General features: G+C 38.5%; 4 protein-coding genes across 6 annotated transcripts; 1 reads left to right on the top strand and 3 right to left on the bottom strand.

Moving 5' to 3' along the window:
* Positions 1–458: 458 nt before the first annotated feature.
* On the top strand, positions 459–3,492 carry LOC141838874 (uncharacterized). The gene is made up of 5 exons (XM_074726479.1): positions 459–595; positions 1,118–1,311; positions 1,425–1,506; positions 2,497–2,567; positions 3,042–3,492. Exons 2-5 carry the CDS (start codon positions 1,132–1,134, stop codon positions 3,261–3,263), a joined length of 555 nt encoding a protein of 184 aa, XP_074582580.1. The 5' UTR covers positions 459–595; positions 1,118–1,131; the 3' UTR covers positions 3,264–3,492.
* Positions 3,493–3,882: 390 nt separating this feature from the next.
* On the bottom strand, positions 3,883–9,068 carry LOC141838873 (scarecrow-like protein 1). 2 transcript variants are annotated; one of them, XM_074726477.1, is made up of 4 exons: positions 8,945–9,068; positions 4,609–6,114; positions 4,220–4,375; positions 3,883–4,143 (listed from the first exon to the last, which is right to left on the bottom strand). In XM_074726477.1, the coding sequence occupies exons 2-4, from the start codon at positions 6,003–6,005 to the stop codon at positions 3,945–3,947; spliced, it is 1,752 nt and encodes a 583-aa protein (XP_074582578.1). In that variant the 5' UTR covers positions 6,006–6,114; positions 8,945–9,068; the 3' UTR covers positions 3,883–3,944. The 2 variants fall into 2 exon arrangements, with proteins under 2 accessions (XP_074582578.1, XP_074582577.1); XM_074726476.1 differs by having other exon boundaries at positions 4,609–6,117.
* A 3,420-nt stretch (positions 9,069–12,488) lies between these two features.
* LOC141842432 (BOI-related E3 ubiquitin-protein ligase 1-like) lies at positions 12,489–13,880 on the bottom strand. 2 transcript variants are annotated; one of them, XM_074730636.1, is made up of 4 exons: positions 13,817–13,880; positions 13,648–13,739; positions 13,202–13,563; positions 12,489–13,123 (listed from the first exon to the last, which is right to left on the bottom strand). In XM_074730636.1, the coding sequence occupies exons 1-4, from the start codon at positions 13,858–13,860 to the stop codon at positions 12,599–12,601; spliced, it is 1,023 nt and encodes a 340-aa protein (XP_074586737.1). In that variant the 5' UTR covers positions 13,861–13,880; the 3' UTR covers positions 12,489–12,598. The 2 variants fall into 2 exon arrangements, with proteins under 2 accessions (XP_074586737.1, XP_074586738.1); XM_074730637.1 differs by having other exon boundaries at positions 13,648–13,712; positions 13,817–13,876.
* A 1,646-nt stretch (positions 13,881–15,526) lies between these two features.
* LOC141841816 (uncharacterized) lies at positions 15,527–18,263 on the bottom strand. The gene is made up of 3 exons (XM_074730013.1): positions 18,093–18,263; positions 15,865–15,978; positions 15,527–15,770 (listed from the first exon to the last, which is right to left on the bottom strand). Exons 1-3 carry the CDS (start codon positions 18,217–18,219, stop codon positions 15,724–15,726), a joined length of 288 nt encoding a protein of 95 aa, XP_074586114.1. The 5' UTR covers positions 18,220–18,263; the 3' UTR covers positions 15,527–15,723.
* Between the last annotated feature and the right edge of the window lie 461 nt (positions 18,264–18,724).

Here is an 18,724-nt window from a genome sequence, read left to right on the forward strand (position 1 = left end):
TACGATGAATTAGAGAAAAAAATTGTCTATCTATTATTAAAAAAATAAAAATAAAAATTTAAAAATTTATTATGTAATCCAAAATGAAGATTAAATAATTTAATTGATATTGGATAAATTTATTCAAATAACTCTTTCAAAATATTATTTTTTTAGAATATGTTATTAAATTTGTTATTAATTGAGATAAAGTTATTAGATTTATTAATAATTATTTTTTGAATAAGCTATTAAATTTATTAATAATTTTTATATTGATTTAGTATTATAGTAGGGTTATATATAGAATCAAAAGAGCAAAGTAAATTATTTTAATTAATCAATATCGATCCCCTTGAAATAATTATTTATCTCCGTTTTTATTAAGATTCTTTAATTTTTCGTAAGATATCATTAATTTTCATTTTGTAAGCAAATTTGTTTTGGTCGCTTTACTAATTAATTAATTTAATTGTTTAATCTCGCTGTTCTCGCCGCGGGTTAGGGTTCCTTTTGTATCGTTCCCCTTGCTTTATCCGCTTCGACTCTCGATCGTCGCACTGCAAGATCCGCTGCACCTCGCCGATCGCTCTTCGAGTTCGTTGATTTGCTTCTGGTAAGAATGTTTCGCTACAAAGTTGTTTTTTTTCCCTTCCACTAGGGTTTGATGCCGTCTTTGAAATCTGCGAAAGGGCTTGGTAGAATAGATTCCTTTCCATTGTCGTTCACATCGAATCTGTAAACTTCAGTGGTATGTTGTATGTTTTCATGGTTTTCTGATTAATTTTCATGTCAAAAATTCCTTTTTGATCGCAAATTATACGCGGAATTTCCCTTATCCGATTTAAATCTATGCTCCAAGTGCTTGTAACTGTATGCTGTTTGGACGAGGAACTAAATTTGTGAAGAAATGTAATGTAGTAGCCAAATTTCCATTTTCCTTAAGCTAAATTTCCAAATCAAAGACACCAAATCCCTCCTCGCACCTCCCTTTAAATCCATCAGTCCATACAACTGGTGTTTGCAGGTGTTGGGTTTAGCTGAGGATTGCTGCAAATTAATATAATACATGTGTAGTCCTATTTGGTTTGTGTTGCTAGCTCATCTAACTCTGATCCTTTTGGATACTGCAAAACAGAAGCCAGCGCGATAATGAACAGATCAAGACCAAGCAGTGTGACATTGCAAGACCTTGAGTTGAGACTTGGTTCTTCTATGTTTAAAGGAGGAATGCTAGCTTCCAATTTTAACAGGGGTTACCCTGAAATTATATTGATTGAGGATGATGATGACGATGACATGCAAATATACACTTCTGGACCTCCAGATCAGGTACTGGCTATTGGCCACAATTTGTTTATCGTGTTTTGTTAATTGAGTCACTCTTTAGAGCATGAGGGATTTTCATCTGGTTTCTTGAAATCATGTGAATGTCTTTATTCCAGTCATTCAGGCCCTCGCAATATTCAAGTCACTGGGAATCTGTAATTGGCGAAGAGGATTTGGAGCTTCATCTTGGAGTTAGAAGTAAGTAAACATACTCTTTGGGCAACTAGTTTTTTTTCATGTTTAGTTATCCACGGACATTGTCATCCAGAATAGTGAATGTTGATCTTCGAGTCTATTTGCGTGTTCAGTGCATTATGTTTTGTTGATGTTTAATGCATACCCACTTAAAACTTGAAAGTGGTATGCTCCAGACATTACAATAATAACAAGCAACCCCATGGAGCTCCATTTTTCAATTAATGGAGATTTTGCTTTCCCCATTTTTCAAAATATTCCATACAATGAATGCAAATTCCTTGCCCTCCAGACCATAACAAGTAACCCCATGGAGCTCCATTTTTCAATTAATGGAAATTTTTTTCCGCCAATAATGGAATTTTTTAGTAATCAATGCTAGCCAACTTGCAATTGGGACTTGGATATGAGCATTCACATGTGTTCGGATCCTATTTGATACTCTAGTTTCTAAACAATTTTAAGTGTGATAAATGATGAAGAGTCAAAATATGGAGGTTCTTGGAGAATTAAATGTGTTTGATGATGTTTCCATCTAGTGTACTTCTCTTTTTTCCTCTCCTTGGTATGGGGTTGATGATAATCTTCACTTTCAAGTAGTTAAGCACCACCACATGTTATAGATTTTGCCGATGTGATCAGGCTCAGCTGCGTTACTTTTTTGTAATACCGTTCATTCTTGGTTTTTGACCAAGTTATTCTCCCAACATTTTACATTCACTTGAAAGAAAAGAGGGAAGATGATTATCTTTTTGTTGTGGATCGATGTAGCTTGCTAAACATTGATACGCTGGCACTCATTTTTAGTTCCTAGTTGAAGGGGATATATATATATATATATATATATATATATATATATTGGCACCAGATAAAATGAATCTTCTATCATATGCAGGACAAATCATGAGTTCATGCCTTTTGCTCTCATTCTTTCTCTGTAACTTTAATTTCGTTTTACTTAGTATATTTCCATGTCTCATAATTTTCCAACAGGTTCCGGGAATTCGAACTCTAATAGACGGGATGCCAAAATCCAAGACCCAAATGTGCACAAGTCCACGAAGGTATATGCCCGATCATGACTCTACTTCATTAAGAGTTAACACTTCATAGGAAAGCTAAACAAGGTGTATTTATATGATAGTAAAGTAGCTTGAAAGAAAATATTCCAACTCTTAAATTGGTTATGGCTATGCTGATATTCAAGTATGCCTCTTAAAATACTCAGCTGCTTCATTGACCAGGTTTGCGAGTAGACCCAAGGGCTTAGTTCACCATTTTAAGTTTCTCATTTACTGAGGATCCAATTAGGAACCATGTGATGTAAATAACCTTTGGGTTCTGATTGGATACTGGAACCCAGGAATGCTCTCTTGTGTTGGGTATGATCTATGATTAGTAATTGAGCCGTCTATACGATTGATGCAGTTTCAACTGTGCATCTCATCTCTAGTTTTACATGTCTTACTCTAATGATGCACCATGCTTTCTTTCCTACTCCTTCAGTTAGCTGTTCTGATATTGTTTAGGTTTGACAGGCATCTAGCAGCCCGCGCCCATACGGTAATGACGAGGTAAAGTTGAGATGTTCAATATGCATGGACACAATGAAGGAGGAGACATCCACCACCTGTGGCCACATCTTTTGCAACACTTGCATCACCAATGCCATTCACGTGCATCGAAGATGCCCGACCTGCCGGTTCAGTCTTTCTCCGAGCAGTATTCATCGAATATATCTCCCAGGAGCAAGTTCCTAATGCTGGCTGAGCATCATCTTGACATGAGCTCATCGTAGGATTTTTTTACTCCCTTTGTTTGCCTTGTAGGAGGGTTTTGTGCATCAAGGATTGGAAGCTGTAACAAAAGGTAGTTGTGTATGTTTGCTATGTTAATGAGAAAGTAGTCCGAGAGTTGGGTTGTGGTTTGTTCGAGCTCCAAACTGTAATAAGAACATCGATCACTGGTTTAGTCTTGCATCTTTGAAAAGAGTCTTGTAGGATTGTTGAATGGACACTGCAGGAGTCCGTCCATCGCCCGACTACCTTCGCCTCTCGCGGAACTCACGACGGCTACAATTCTCTCCACTGACTTCCAAACATGGTGTGATCTTGGCTACCAAAATATTTCATCCATATATTTTATTGTACACATTTCCATTTGATCATTAGAGCCCAAGCAAAGAAACCACCTGCATTTGCATAAGACAATTGTGGTTGAACACCTTATTCAATGGCAACCTTCCCTGTCAAACATGATTCTCAGTGATGAGAAAATCTCAATAGGTTTTAGGAGCAAGTTTTCGCAACACCAAACTGAACTCTGGGTCAGATACATCGATGATATCGGTGGAACTTTGAAGCTTATACACAGGAAAACTTACCAAGAGAATCAGAGTAATGGTTATTATTAGTTCCATATCTAGTGGCTACATCTAAACTTCATTTCCAGGCTGAGGCAACTACCAAGGCCTTGCCCTCCCATCCAAAGTACAGCGTGCCAGTCTCCTCCTTGACCATGTATCGGTCGCAGTATGATTTCAGCAATGCTCGTATCGGTAGGTTGACATTGCTGCTGAATGGGCTCGAAACAAACCCTGCCATTGTCATCCTTGCTTTCCACTTTCCAGCAGCCTCATACCTTTGGTATTGAGTTGAGAGTTATATGGTCGAAGTGGAGAACACAAACATACTATGCTAATAGCAATTAGAGTTACCTCTCTATGCGGTCAGCACCTTCGCAAGCCAAGATGTTAACAATGTCGCGTCCAAGGCATTGCCTCTCGACATTCATTCTGTCTGTGCTATCCCTTGGAAGAGTCGCATCGAGTGAATCAAAGACTGCCGAATAGTAATTGTAAGCCTCCACAAACCTGCCAGTTCAAATGATAGAGTTTTAGGATGAGGGACAGGTGCAAGCAAAATCTAAGTACATCAATCTTTGGGAAGCAAAATGAAACCTATAGTGGCTGCTTGCACCATTTTTTCCTCTTAGAAACTTAAATCTGAGACAAGCTAGTTTAATACTAGTAAAAAAGGAGTGCACATCAAAACTATACAAATGAGATTAAATTATGACTGAAAATATAAATACAGGAGAAACAACCTTGGGAAAAATGGAGCTGTGTTGGTATTCATATCTTGCTCAACGATGGTAACCAGCTTTGGTTCCAATCCCTTCACCATTCGAAGAAGTTGATCTCTCTCATTCACAGTTGATACACTCTCATCTGGCATATGGTGAAGATGAAAAGAAAAGTTAACCACAAGAGACTCTCCAAGTCGGCAGTCTAACATTTCAGGCGTTACATCCCCAGTCTTAGCAGCAATAAGTTGAAATTCCAATGGCACGCCAAGATCCTCCGCTAGCTTCTCGAGGCGCTGACCAATGGCTCGCAAGCCTCCAACTGGTCGATTCACTGATTCAGGATCATCAATCACGGATAACCTCACATGTGATGGTTTTCTTGACAAGGTTGATAATGTTTGTATCAGGTTTAAGTATTGGATTCCTTGGTTCAGATCAAAGTCTATGATATGAACCTTTTCTTCACCTCTGAAGGCTTCCAAAATTATGTAATTGGCTGCCATGTAACCGAACTTAAAACATGGACAGATCTCAAATAGAATCTGCATTGCTGATAACCGATCTGAAGATGGGGGTTCTTTACATTTTAGAGCCTTATATATACCTCGCCCCGAAGAGGCTATCCGGGCAGCAAGACCTTCCACCATGTAGGCAGCGAGCCTTTGAGGAGGATCCCCTTGGATTGAAACAATTTGACGAAGCCAAGTTATGATAGCTTGTGCTTCCTCTATACTGCCTTCAGAGATTGCAGCTGCACAATCCAAAAGCAGCTGCTTGGCAGTTTTTGGTTCTTTATTGCTGCTGATACAACTGATGCTAGAATCTGAATAAGACCCCTCTGGTAAGTTTGTAGGCAATAGATTTTTAATAGGTTCACCCCAATCACTGTCAACTCTCATCAAATCATATGTATCCAAGTCCTCATTATCATACAGAAGAGCCTGCTCAAGTTCTTGAAGCTTCAACCTAATTTCTTCCTCACCATAGTCTAGATCTGGCTCTGGACTAGGAATTTCAAGCAAAGAATGAGAGGTATGATGAGAAATGTTAGAGCTTGATGAGGAGACGGGATGGCTAACTTCAAAGCAACTGCTGTAAGGATTATTTGATATTACAGAAGAATGAATATTAGCCATTAGTTGGCATGGAGCTGAAGGTACTTGAACATAATGATGACCTGGAACTGATGTCGATATACGAAGTGAATTGACATGCATTATCTCTGATGGTGAATTGGCTAAGTACTGATTAGGAAACAAGTCTGAATGGCACAAACCAGGTCCATAATTATACATTTGCTTATCTGCACTTAATATGTGCCTAGATAAAGCAGAGCTGTTGCTGCCATCTTTGCGAGTGTAAAGATTAGATTCGCCACACGCAGTAGATGAATCTACAGACCTCATCATGGACATGATATTTTATCTTAATAAACTCCAAGCGTTGAATGAGAGTTCCAATTAACCAAGACGAGATTACTTAAGTTGATCAGTCAATTCAGGCCAAATTCCAATAAGTAACATGCTGCTGTGATCACAAAAGATCATGTTAGCAAGGGCTAATTTCATATCATGTCTTTCACTCTATATAAAAGAGGGCATGCATGAATCATTTTCTTATACGAGTTTCTGTTCTTTTACAAACTAATCTTTTGAAATAGAAGCAAACAAGAATAGCTTCAATATCTTAAAGGAATTGGTGGATAAGGATCACATAGTTATCCAACCACAATGTTTGAGAGGTAGAAAGAATTCAAACTTAAAAAGACAAATTGCACTTCATTTTAATGTATATTGCCAAACAACTCCGGACAAACCACGCAAACTTAATAAAATATGTAAAGAGATATAACTGCAAAGGACATTGAATGAAATTTTAAGTTCTTTGCAGGTAAGCCAATTTGTTTCTATTAGACGCCCTCACTCGAAGAATCTTGACGATTTTAAGGGCACCACCTCCACAAAACATGTAACCTTGTCCGAGGAAGAAAGGAACTATGTTATGGACTGTGGGCAAGCCCATGTGGCAAAAGAGAAGCTGGAGCCCATCAAATACAAGAGATACACTCACAACATATTTAGAAAAAAAAAGGAGCATGTCAAGAGAATTGATTCAACTATAGTAATTGATTTGTATTTAAATCAAGTATCTTTTATTTTCAGTAGAATTGAGTCTAGTATCTTTTATTTTTAGTAAGAATCAACCTTTCTTATTCAATGTTTGTTTTCTTCCTTCATCAGGAAGGAATGTCAGTAGTTGTATTTAAATGGCTGGAATAATGCAATAAAGAGGAGGATTGAGTTTACAAAAAGAAATCAAACCCCTAGATTGAGAGGTTCTCTAATCCCAACGAGACTCAAATTCACCCTACCACCATAGGCCATCAAGGTCATAAAACCAAGAAGACAAAGATTGATTCTGCTGATCAACCGATAAACCGTCCCATTACGCGATCCATATCCAAGGGTCATAACAAACTATCAAATGTGAAAGAGGAGAATGGAATTTACATGCCATATTTCTTTTGTCAAAATTCTTGATAAATGAAACATGTCTATAAATAGCTTGCAACAAACTATAAATGGCATGCTGTATTGCCAACAATGCACTATTTTCCAAACTATAAAAAGGAAGTCCACCATATTAACTATCTACTAAAATTATCATATTGATGTATCCTCTTCACAGTAAGGGAATAATATCATAATCAGTTCCTATAAGTTGTGAAAAGATACTGTGTATTATATCTGGACAAACTGGAATATACTTATGTTGGATGGTTTTTCATTCAAGAAGTAACAACATCAGCATATTCCTTTGAATGAAACAGGTAAGGCACTAAAATGTTATGTAACAAAAAGGCAACAACTGATACAGCCACAGAAGATAAAGGAGTGACACAACTGTCAGAGAGAGAGCCAACACCACAAGCAAATGCTATGAATGTGCAAAGATATTAGTATGCCTGTGATAGTGTAGGGACCATAGTCATGACTTTTGTTCTTGTACTACTCATAGCCCTATTCTTCTGGTGTCTGTTTTATTATCAAATCGTGCAAATGAGTCCATAAAGATCCATCACTGGAAAAGATAGGTGGGGCAATAACGATCTATGTTGATGAAAGTGGATGAAGGGTTGTGCCAAAAACTGACTCGTTGATAGGACCAACCAGTGATTTATTTCTTATGAAGCATGATGGACAGAGAAACAAATCAGTTGGAAATGATTCACAGTACAAGGAATCCTTTAAGTAGATGACTAGTTGAAAATGAAGAGTAAATTATAGTCTAGAGTTTTCCAGTCCTAGCATGTATTTTATACTGTTTAGGTGCTATCACAAAAGAAATGCCAATGCAGCACTATCTTGATTTTCCTTCAGTACCTCAGTCTAGTTTGGAAAATACCGTAAGCTTCTATTTGGAACTTGAGAACTATATAAATCATACATGTTTCATGGAATAAGGGCATATGGAACATATACATGGTTCGTTGTCCCCCACCCATCAAATTGTGTTTAACTGGAAAACATTCCAAGGATTGCTAAAGATAAGATTTCAAGGTAAAAGACAAATTGGAAATTTAGAATATAAAAGGATGTGCATTTACAGAAGTAGTCATTTAAGAGGATCCTCAGAATTCTGCCCGTAGCATTCCAGGTCTTTTCTAGGAAGACAAAAAAAAAAAAAATAAAACACACACACAAAGAAGCATTAAGAGAGCATGTGCAATTTTCAGTTTTCATAACTAATTTCCGCCATTGAATTGCATAGTCACGCATTTCACTTCTGCAATTCAAATATACCATTTCATAATTTGATTACTTGTGTAAGATACAACTTGATGAACATTTTATGCCCAACTCCTCGGTTGGTATGTCTAAAACAAACGACCTAAGGCTTCCAAAAACAAATTGAATATCTAAACTGTACTTGATGGATGACATCCACCATACCTACTTTTTCATATATATAATCAACAGCTTCAAGGATTCAAGGTTTACTAAAACCGGATGGGCAACCAAAAAGTATCAACTGTTCGTTGATCATAAAGAATGATTAGAAAAGACGATCGTGTTTTTCCAGAAAAACTGTGATTTGAGGCCAAATATTTCATTCCAAGGACAGAAAACAATATTTAAACATCTGCAGATGCGCACAAAAATTAACTAGTTCAGCAGTGTAAATCAGAAAACCCCGAAGCGATTCGAACAACTGAAATCCCTATTTTTCCAATTAGTCAAAATCAAAGTTGTTCTCAAGTCAAGACGCTATTCTTCAAATAGAAATTGAACTATTTAAGAGTAAAAATAAAAATTTGAAGCCAGAAGAGTGCAATCATCATTCCAGTTATCACCTGCTCCTCCTCGATCAGGAAAGATGGCCGACCCTGCGCCATAATCCAACAATGGCTGGACCGATCAAAGCTACTCAAAGCAGCAGGCTAGAGTTCGAAAGATCTGACGCTTTGCCACCCAAAACCCAAATTCCACAGGCCGGAAAAAGGCCAAAGAAGACGATGATGACGACAATGATAATGGGCGGTAGGAGAAGAAACGGAGGGCGGTGGCCCGGCGGCGGTGGACGAGACGCGATTGAGAGGCGAACCAACGATGGAAGTGGAGTACGACGCCAGAGGAAATAAAGGCCGACAAAGCCATTACAATGGGCGAAGTAAACGCACGTCAATATCCTACGCGTTTTCCTACGCAGAGCTCTAAATCTCCCATCCGACCGTCCATTTGCGCCCGTAATAAAAAAACCCGCATGATCGCATCGTCAGAATAAGAGCTAATGAAACCCCGAAACTTGCTTCTTATGTCAAAATGGCCCTCAATTATCCTTTTTTCAAAGTGACCCTCAAAATTTCAAAGACGTTTCATAATTTTTAAATGTGCACCAAAACGACAGCGTGATAAATTTCTCAACTCTGTTGTATCCCTACGCTACATAAATTTAAGTAAAATATCAAGGGCTCGAATGGACTGGAGTAGGACTTGTTGACAAAAGTGGAAAAAAAGATGGGGTAAACTAAAATTGTGGCATTTTATTGGAAGGATCCAAAAACATTTATTCGAGCCACTTGTCCAATTTCGTCAGCCGCCGACCTACTCGCATTTTGATTGGTCCATATGTTGACTTAAACCCGCTTTAGACGAGTAACTGAGGGAGGTAGCTACTGGTAACGACCTTATCCATTACTTTCCATTTACTTATCCTCACTGTACCACACACACTATTTATAAATAAATCTAAAAATCATTCTAAATTATATAAATCATCAGATATTTTATAAAAATTTATCCCTTATTATAATAACTATTAAATAATTATTATTGAATTATTCCATTTTAATAAAAAAATTAAATTATACACAGGTCTCCTCAAGTGAATTGAGAATAAAGGAGACGTCCTTTGTTTTTTTTAATATTAAATAGTATTTATTGAGTAATTATATACAATTAAATAATAAAATAAGACTATTATATTATCCTTTTATAATTAAAATAAGACTAGGGTATTATTTTGTTATTAAGTAAGATTTGAATCAGTGCTAAAATAAGACATCTTTGTCCGTCATAACCAACTCAACTATATCTTTAAAACAAAAATAAAATTAAAAAAGAAAAAAAAAAGACTCTCTTATTAATATGATCTCTAAACTTTCATTGCATCTAACAAATTCTTCTTTTCCAGTCAAAATCAATATTAAATAATTATTAAATTAGAATTTTATTATCATTTAATCGAAATTAATAAGATAATATTTGAATATTTGAATTATATAAAAAACTCTACTATTTAGGATGTAATTGGGCTCAAATTGGGCCTTTCATGTTGCCAAACAAAGGGCCCAAAAGCAGTACTGGGGCCCTCACACGGTTGCCCTCACGATTATATGTGAAAAAATAAATTGAGAATGTTGCTGCCACAAAGAAAACCTAATTATTTTCAATATCGACATCACATCATTATTATTCCATTACAATATTAATTTAATGAATTATTATATATTAATATCGACATTACATCATTTTATTTAATTGATATTGCGTGAAAACAAACTCTTATAATATTAAATTTATTCATAAGTATTTAATTCATTTACGCTGCCTATTCTCACGTGGCATTGTTCGCCTAGTGCTCATCCTCTCAATGTAAGTGGCCACATCATGATTCGCGCGCACCAATTTCCTGTCTTTTTCTCTCATTTCATCGTCTTGACGGGCGTACCAAAAGCTCCATGCCGCTGAACGGAAGAGGAAAACCGATGCCATTTTGCCCCTCGAGGCACACCACGAACAAGCTGCGGGGCAATGGCTTTTCCAGTCGAGGGCACTACTACTGTCCCCCCATCACATTGCTTTCAGCTGTCAGTGCGGAAACCAGCCAGATAAGCTACGAATGGAGGCCGGTACGTCTCTCTTACTGAGTGAGAGATCTGCAGCGCTTTGAGTCCCACCCGAGCTTGCAGAATGAGGGTGAAAGGAAAAGGAAAAAGGAAAAAGGAAAAGGAAGAGGAGGAATCCTCCACCAAAAGCTACGAAACAGTGAGGTTTGGCGTCTAGTGTGGCTGCTGTCTGACATCGATCAAAGCTCATCGTTTTGGTGGTCATGAGTACTCCATTTCGTAGCTGTAATGAACAGAGTCAGCCATGGCTTCACCTTGAGCATGAAGAGGTCTTGCCAGCGACAGGACAAGTCTCGGGCAACCACCACGTCCTTAGGACCACAGACAGGTAAATGGATTCAGTGGAGGACAACAATTGTCGCAGGGATGCGTTGATGAAGCCTCGCAGTGAAGCTGAAAATGAAGTGCCTAAAAAGAAAAGCACATCAAAATTCTGCAAATTAAGACCTGCGCCGCCTGCTGCCATTTTCTTCCCCCTTCCATCTGAAATGGCGACGCATTGTTAAGAGCATCGGGAGATGCAGCGCACCAACAGTCGCGTGCACAGTCGCATCAGTCGTTGCCTTCTGCTCGCTCTTTCAATTCCACTTCCAGTTTCACTGCGACCGGCCATTAATTTTCTGGTTCCGAGAAAAAAACATATACGAAGAAAAGAAAAGAAAAAGGAAAGGAAAGAAACTGGAGAGCATCTTTTTAAGGTTCCAAGATGGCCTGATGCGTGCAGTGCAGTGGAACATAAGGAGAAAAGTCGAAGGTGCCAAAAACAAAAGTCTTGAACCTCACAAGTTGCCCTCTCTCTCTCTCTCTTTCCCTCTTTTCTTTATTCTTCCCTTCCCTCCAATTAAAAAAGATAAAGACTGAAGAATTTTTTCTGCTGATAATAAAGAATTCAGAGTCTACTACTTCTGCTAAAGAGAGACAAGAAAAATAATGAAGTTGATGTTTTTAGATAAACAGCTTGATTATAAATTATTTTTTTGTTTTCTCATCGAATTTTGACAAAGTAAATGGAGCCTATTAAAATCTCTGCTTTTGTGGAGTAAAACAAAGTGTAAAGGGGTTCCTCAGGTCTCAAGGCAGGCAAAGACTTCCTCTTACCAGTTGCAGAGGCTCGAAATGTGTGTGACTCCCTGAAAATTGGGTGAGGTGGTTCACAGGAAAGGTTATTATTTTGCATTAACTTTTGGTGCTCTCTGAGAGCACCTCCACCCCGACATGAGGAATGGGCCACGCCATTAACGAAAGCAACAAGCTTCCTGGAACACAAAGCAAAAAAGAAATAGAGGGATGAAACTCTTTAAGGATTTGATTTATGAGTTTCTTTTATTCCTACAAAACGCTCTATACTTTTTAATTACTCAAATAGCGCACTATGCATATAAAAACACCTCAAATATTTAGAAAATTTCGCTAAAAGAAATTAAAATGGCCTAAATTGGATTAAAAATAAATGAAAATTGCAATTTTAACATTTATATACAAAAAAAAACAAATATAAACAAGTGAAAGTGTTTTCCGATTAAACCGACAATGAAAAGGGAACCGCTGAAAAGGGAACCAAACCGTGAAACCGACAATGAAACCGCCACCGGCGGTCTATCAGCACAGCAGCACATGGAAGGCAGTCTTCTTGGTGGCACCGCAGACCGGGCATCCGCCGGCGACGACCTCGCAGTCCTCGCATAGGCACAGGTGCCGGCAGGGAAGCAACAGAACGGAGACGTCCTTCTCACCGCACGCCCTGCACGCTGTCCCCCTCTGCGCGGCCGCGACGGAGTTCTCCGCTTCGCAGCAGGATTCGGCGTCGTCGGCGTCCGGGACCTCGTTGGCGGCCACCTCAACGGCGTCCCTGTGGCTGACACCGCCCCGGAGCAGGGCTTGTTCAAGGCTCGATTGAAGGTTGCTTGCGACGGCCTCGCTGTTCTTGGCCATGTTGAACCAGATCTTGTTCTCCTCGCTCATCCGCCACACCTTCTCTTCCAACTCCGTGTTCCGGCGGGTGACACTCTGTAACTCGGCTTCCTTCTCCATCAAACGCTTCGCCGTTTGCTTCCCTAACAAGGAGAGAACTGCCCGGCAATGCCGGCTTCGCATTTCCTTGAATTCATTCAGCATCCTCTCGTTCTGCGATCGATCAAAATTAATCATTAACACAATACAAAAATTCTGAAAGATCAGTAGAATAAGGAGAGATCGAGATACCTGGAGACAGATGAAGGTGTCGATTTCAAGATTCTGCTGGTAGATAAGAGAAACGAGATCGCCGGATGAAGACAATACGGGCTGCAACGGCGAGTCATGCCGGCCACTGGTCGAAGTCGCACCTGACTCCGGCAGTCGATTCTGCGGAAGAAACCCGGGGTTCGTTCCAACAGGCGTCACCGGCGCAACAGACTGATCTAAATAGGGGAAAAGCGGCGATGCCACCGTCTGGTTGTAACCATTCAAAGCGACGAACTCCGCCCGAGCGCGCTTCGCCGGAGCGGAGACATTGCAAGTCAGCTCTCTCTTCCGCTCACTAAACACACAAGGGTCGATTCGGATTTGGCGCTGCTGCTGCCTTCCTGCATCGTCCACAAAGCACAATCTCAGCCAATCGCAACCTCGACTCGAGAACAATTCGAAGCAGAGGGCGAACATTCACTCACCGATGCCAAGATCGCTGCTAACTCGCAGAAGCTCCTGCTGCAACATCTGGACTCCATCCATTCCTCTAGAAACACCAACAACGCGATCGGATCTTAAAAAGAGAAACACGAAATCGAATTCCAGCCCACAAGAACCGCTCCACCGAGACAGACAGACAGACAGACTCACCGGTCGCCGGATCCGGACGAGAACCCCACGGCTTGCGCGGCCATCGCTGCACGATCCAGATCCAAACCTCCCCACCACCACGCCGTTGTCTTCGGTCTCCAGGAAGCCCAGCGCACGAAATGGCGTGCAGCAAGAACGGGCGTGTGACGCCTTTATAACGTTCGAAATGCGAGGGCTTGGTGGCCACGTCGGACAGGTAAGCCAAAACGACACCGACACGTTGTCGTCTTCTTTAACGGGCCGGTTTAATCGGCTTTTTCTATTACCCGGTCGGTTTTTTTTTCTAATTTTTGTGTGGCTTCTTCGCCTCTCTCTCTCTCTCTCTCTCTCTCTCTCTCTCTCTTTCTCGTGCTTTGAACAGGCTCACTTTACCATGGCATGGGAATGGCGTGACCCAGAAAGGCGACGAGCAGTAGCGTCATAATTGACTGCGCCGTGGGACCGTGCGACGTTGGCGGTGCACCGCCGGTGCCGGACAGGGGGGATCGCCAGTCCACTCCTGCGGCCACCGGAAGTAGCAGCGTTGAACGGCTCCTGACAGGCAACTTTTCTCCGCTTTCTTGCGCCGTTCCTTATTTTAAGGCACCCGAACAGCGCCAGCATCAGAGGCGAGGCCCGAGGGGGGCCACTTGCTGGTGTTTGATTATTAGTGGCAGCGGTAATTGACCGATTGATTCATTAAGCGGGCTGCGCGTAGGGGAAGGGCAACGGTGGGTGGGGGTGCCGTGATCGATGGCGATTGCGTCAAAAAGATTCGGCAAGGAACGCATCGCGATCGAATCTCGAAGGACGCACCGCAGAGCCAGCAATGGACGAAAGAGGAGGCGTTGCGTTGCGTTGTGGTTAAGGCGTATAATAAACTGCAACTTTTGTCAAGGTTGACGACCGGCTTGCCGGTTCAAACCTTAAACAGTGGCTACATGGATCATCGATAACTTTATTTAATTCCGATATATTCTAATGTTATTATCTTAAACAGTAGGTTAAGATTTTTTTTAGATTTCAAAATTAATGAAATTTTATTTTATAATTTTAAAATTAAATTAATTAAAATATATCATAAAATTTAATTAAAATTGAATTAATTAATTTAATAAAATTTAATTTAAATATTTATAGATTTAAAAGAGATAATTTTTTTTAATTTTAAAAATAAAATTAATAAATTATATTTATTAATTTAATAAATTATTTTATTAAAAAATATATAAATTTATTTTAAATTTTAAAAATAAATAAATTAATTTATTAAATAAATTATTTTATTAAAATAATTATTTTAATAAATTATTTTATTAATATATAAACTTATTTTAAATCAAAAAATAAAATTAACTAATTATATTTATTAATTTAATAAATTATTTTAATAAAATAATTATTTTAATAAATTATTTTATTAATATATAAACTTATTTTAAATCAAAAAATAAAATTAACTAATTATATTTATTAATTTAATAAATTATTTTATTAAAATAATTATTTTACCAAATTATAAAAAATTATATTTATTATTTTATATGTTATCAATTATTATCCTTATTAATATTATTAATTTAATTAATTTATTCTAAAAATAAAATAAATAAAAAATAACATAATAAATGTAAAAATGATTATATTTTATTCCTTTCAATAAGTTAAATAAATAATATATATTTTATATCCCATAATTTTATTATGTGATTATCTTATAATCAAGGTTGAGCTCATATGAATTACATTGTAGCAATCAATCATAGAATCAGCGATAAACGTTTTTATGGAAACTAAAGCGCTAATTTCTAACGGGCATAATACGACAGGAAAGATAAGGAGTCTACGAAAGTCGAAGTTTACAAAGTAACTTCTATCGAATTTGAAAACAATCTAGATGAGCACACAAGTTGGACTGTGGAGAACAGTCAACCACTTTCAGCAACTGTCCTTTTTGAAGTGCTTATGTATAGAACTGCAATAAGCGCGTGAAACAAGGTCAGACAACACATACCGGCGAAAGGAAAGAGCAAAGGCAGGTTAAGAAGATTCAGATCAGTCGGATGTACCGTTGTTTCCCCTGATGAATGCATCACCATACTTATTTTTCAGCTGACCGTTGACATACTCCTCTGTTTGTTCCATTGCAATGTTCATATATCCATCCAGACAGGCAAGAATACCTGCAACCCAGGAACTTCATGAGGATTATAAGACATTGGTTATAGTCAGCGCTAGATAATAATTTTCATGCTTCTTAATTAGGAACATAAACCACAATCCTTTGTACATGTGGAACCTTTCAAACTGACAGAGCTGTAGAACCTTTTCTTTAGGATGCATTTGTTTGGCAACTATAACAACAACCTAGGTTATGAAAAGCAAACTGTTGGAAAACTACCATTTTTTTAATAAAAAAATTAAGCTTATGTTCAGGCAAAACTGTGAAGTTGTATGCTATGGTTAAGGTTACATACGCTAATGAAAAGAAAAATTAGATTTTAAGACATTGTTTCTTTAAGGACAGGTAAATCTGAAGGTACCCTAAACCACATTCAAAAGATCATTATCATCAACAATAGGGTTGCCTACACGAATTTTTAGCACTCATTAACTTTATATGCAAAGCTATATTAATATCTAGCATAGTTTTAAAAACCAACAACCTAGGTGAATTTAAGAGACTGAATAGAATATTGGATATAAGTCTCCCTTATAGGCAAAGTGATTTTACCAACCAGCTACCTATGTGAATTTGGAAGGAGGCAATAGGGTGTATATGCATACTAGCAGTAAAAAAAAAGGAGATTTGATTGATTTTAAATGATATAGATTGAATAAAATTGACTTAAATCACTAAATTATCCTGTTTGCCATGTTCTCACTTGTACCTATTGAAGTTAATATTTGTTCCCTAAGTGATAAACAATTTAAAATATTAATTATATGTATATTACAATATATGTAGGGTGTCCAAACTTTTGATTGGGCAGCTGCACATTGAACAGAGCCCTTAAAACCTCTTAGTACCTAGTAGCATTTAGTGCCTTTAAAAAGGCTGATTTGTTTGGAAACATTTTAGAAGTAGAATTAGCATTGAGGCATTATTCAGTTTTTTAATGTTGGACCAATATCTTTCTATAACAATGTAGTGTATGTCATTTGAAGTTCGAGTGGATATTATGCTTTCATGGGGGATTCTGTCCCCATATTTCTGCTTAGATACTTTCTTTAGTTCAGGCCTCCAATAAGGTCTTTTCAAATCATTGACAAATGTTTTCCATTTTGGTTTGATCATGAAAGGGATGATATTTATAATGTATCTGCTTTTAATTTTCTCACATTATTCTTTTTTTTTTCTTGTGTGGAAACAAATGAGGACTGAGACACAAACACTCAAGGTGAAAAGGCAGTTTCAGAACAAATATTCAATCATTTTCAAAGAAGAAACACACACCGTGCATAGACCATCACTTCATAGAGGATATGCTCATTTATCTCTACAATGACAAACTTTCAACATGTGTGACAACATCATCTAGAGCACTCAAATATCCTTTATAAATGCTTTTTCCAAAGTTAGCTAACACAACATGAATCAAATTGCGAAATGAAAAATATTAGGAGGCTAGCTAATATCCAGCATCTTTGAATACTCCAAGATAAAAAAAAAACTTGCCAACCAGATTTCGAGACAAATAAGATGAGCCCCAGAGCTTCAATACCAAACTTACACGGTAAAACTACTCTCAGCAATTCGAAACCACCTAAGGCACACGAACAATTCATAGTTTTCAAAAAGAGGTTTTGAAGATGTTGAGATTAAAGTAACAGTAATTGCTATCTTATTATTTCTGATTACGAACCACCTAAGGCACAAGAACAATTCATAGTTTTCAAAAAGAGGTTTTGAAGATGGTGAGATTAAAGTAACAGTAACTGCTATCTTATTTTTTCTACTTCGTAATCTAATGTGGTTCCCTATTCAGCGGAAGTTGCTAATGATGTGAATCTCCAAAAACTATATTGCAGTCTAAGGTCAAAACCCCAGAGGCTGCTCATGTAGATGATGTACACCGCACACCTCCATAATTTCACCTAAATTATGGATATAGAAGAACAATAAGAGTTAACCAGCTCAGTTAATTGATATAGGAACCCTACGAATTCACGACCGATCTAGCTTCTAAAACGAACAAAAAAGACCAAAACGCATACATCCACGATGGAAAGAGAAGATCCCAGTGAAACTATAGGGGGAAACCCTAAGTAGAAAAACAGTAGGGGGAAGAGCGACCTCTGTAGTCAACCCCCGAGTTGAGCTTGACGACGACGGGGCGGCCTCGGATCGACTTGAGGAAGTCCGCCGGAGTCTTGACCGACCCACCGCCTCCACTGCCCTTCTCTGCGCCGCCGGTACTCATCGCCGCTCTCGCCTCTTTCGAACACTTCGACCGCTCCCTCACCGTGCAATGGTCTAACCCCAATAGAGGGTGTTAGTGGGTCAAGGCCTGGTCCAGCTTTAAACGGGCCGTGCTTAGCCCGCTACATCTTTTCTGTGCCAGAATTTAATAAATAATAATAACAATGGCCAAATTGCAAATTCTTTTTAAATTCGTAATGGCGACAAACCCGACTGCTTTCTACGCGGCTCTGACCCGGTCCATTGGCGTACGATGCCTGTGTGGTCCGACCCGCTCCACCGACACGTCCACATCAGCGATTAGGCCGCGGAGCATGTGTACGATAACAACCGTCGTCTGCCTTCCGTTCATCCTAACCGATCGGGCCCCACCGGAGTGGAACGCTACCGGACATGCCACAATCCCCAACGCTCTCTTCCGTCGTATTACTTTAATCTATGGTTAATAGGAAGATTAATGCTCGATTAAACACAGTAGCCACTAGATTAGTAATTAATGAATTAAT

This window comes from Curcuma longa, chromosome 11, assembly GCF_044706935.1.
Source record: "Curcuma longa cultivar G26 ecotype Majalengka, Jawa Barat chromosome 11, ITB_CL_G26_1.1, whole genome shotgun sequence".
NCBI lineage: Eukaryota > Viridiplantae > Streptophyta > Magnoliopsida > Zingiberales > Zingiberaceae > Curcuma > Curcuma longa.

Excerpts from the sequence above, each read along its gene's own strand:
- LOC141838874 (XM_074726479.1), top strand. The coding sequence starts at position 1,132 with ATGAACAGATCAAGACCAAGCAGTGTGACATTGCAAGACCTTGAGTTG. Across the intron at positions 1,507-2,496 it reads GCTTCATCTTGGAGTTAGAA|GTTCCGGGAATTCGAACTCT; the intron begins GTAAGTAAACAT and ends ATTTTCCAACAG. Across the intron at positions 2,568-3,041 it reads ATGTGCACAAGTCCACGAAG|GCATCTAGCAGCCCGCGCCC; the intron begins GTATATGCCCGA and ends TAGGTTTGACAG.
- LOC141838873 (XM_074726477.1), bottom strand. The coding sequence starts at position 6,005 with ATGTCCATGATGAGGTCTGTAGATTCATCTACTGCGTGTGGCGAATCT. Across the intron at positions 4,376-4,608 it reads ACAGCTCCATTTTTCCCAAG|GTTTGTGGAGGCTTACAATT; the intron begins GTTGTTTCTCCT and ends TTGAACTGGCAG. Across the intron at positions 4,144-4,219 it reads GGTGCTGACCGCATAGAGAG|GTATGAGGCTGCTGGAAAGT; the intron begins GTAACTCTAATT and ends TCAATACCAAAG.
- LOC141842432 (XM_074730636.1), bottom strand. The coding sequence starts at position 13,860 with ATGGCCGCGCAAGCCGTGGGGTTCTCGTCCGGATCCGGCGACCG. Across the intron at positions 13,564-13,647 it reads TAGCAGCGATCTTGGCATCG|GAAGGCAGCAGCAGCGCCAA; the intron begins GTGAGTGAATGT and ends TGGACGATGCAG. Across the intron at positions 13,124-13,201 it reads ACACCTTCATCTGTCTCCAG|AACGAGAGGATGCTGAATGA; the intron begins GTATCTCGATCT and ends GATCGATCGCAG.
- LOC141841816 (XM_074730013.1), bottom strand. The coding sequence starts at position 18,219 with ATGAGTACCGGCGGCGCAGAGAAGGGCAGTGGAGGCGGTGGGTCGGTC. Across the intron at positions 15,979-18,092 it reads CTCGGGGGTTGACTACAGAG|GTATTCTTGCCTGTCTGGAT; the intron begins GTCGCTCTTCCC and ends CCTGGGTTGCAG. Across the intron at positions 15,771-15,864 it reads ATTCATCAGGGGAAACAACG|TTCTATACATAAGCACTTCA; the intron begins GTACATCCGACT and ends CGCTTATTGCAG.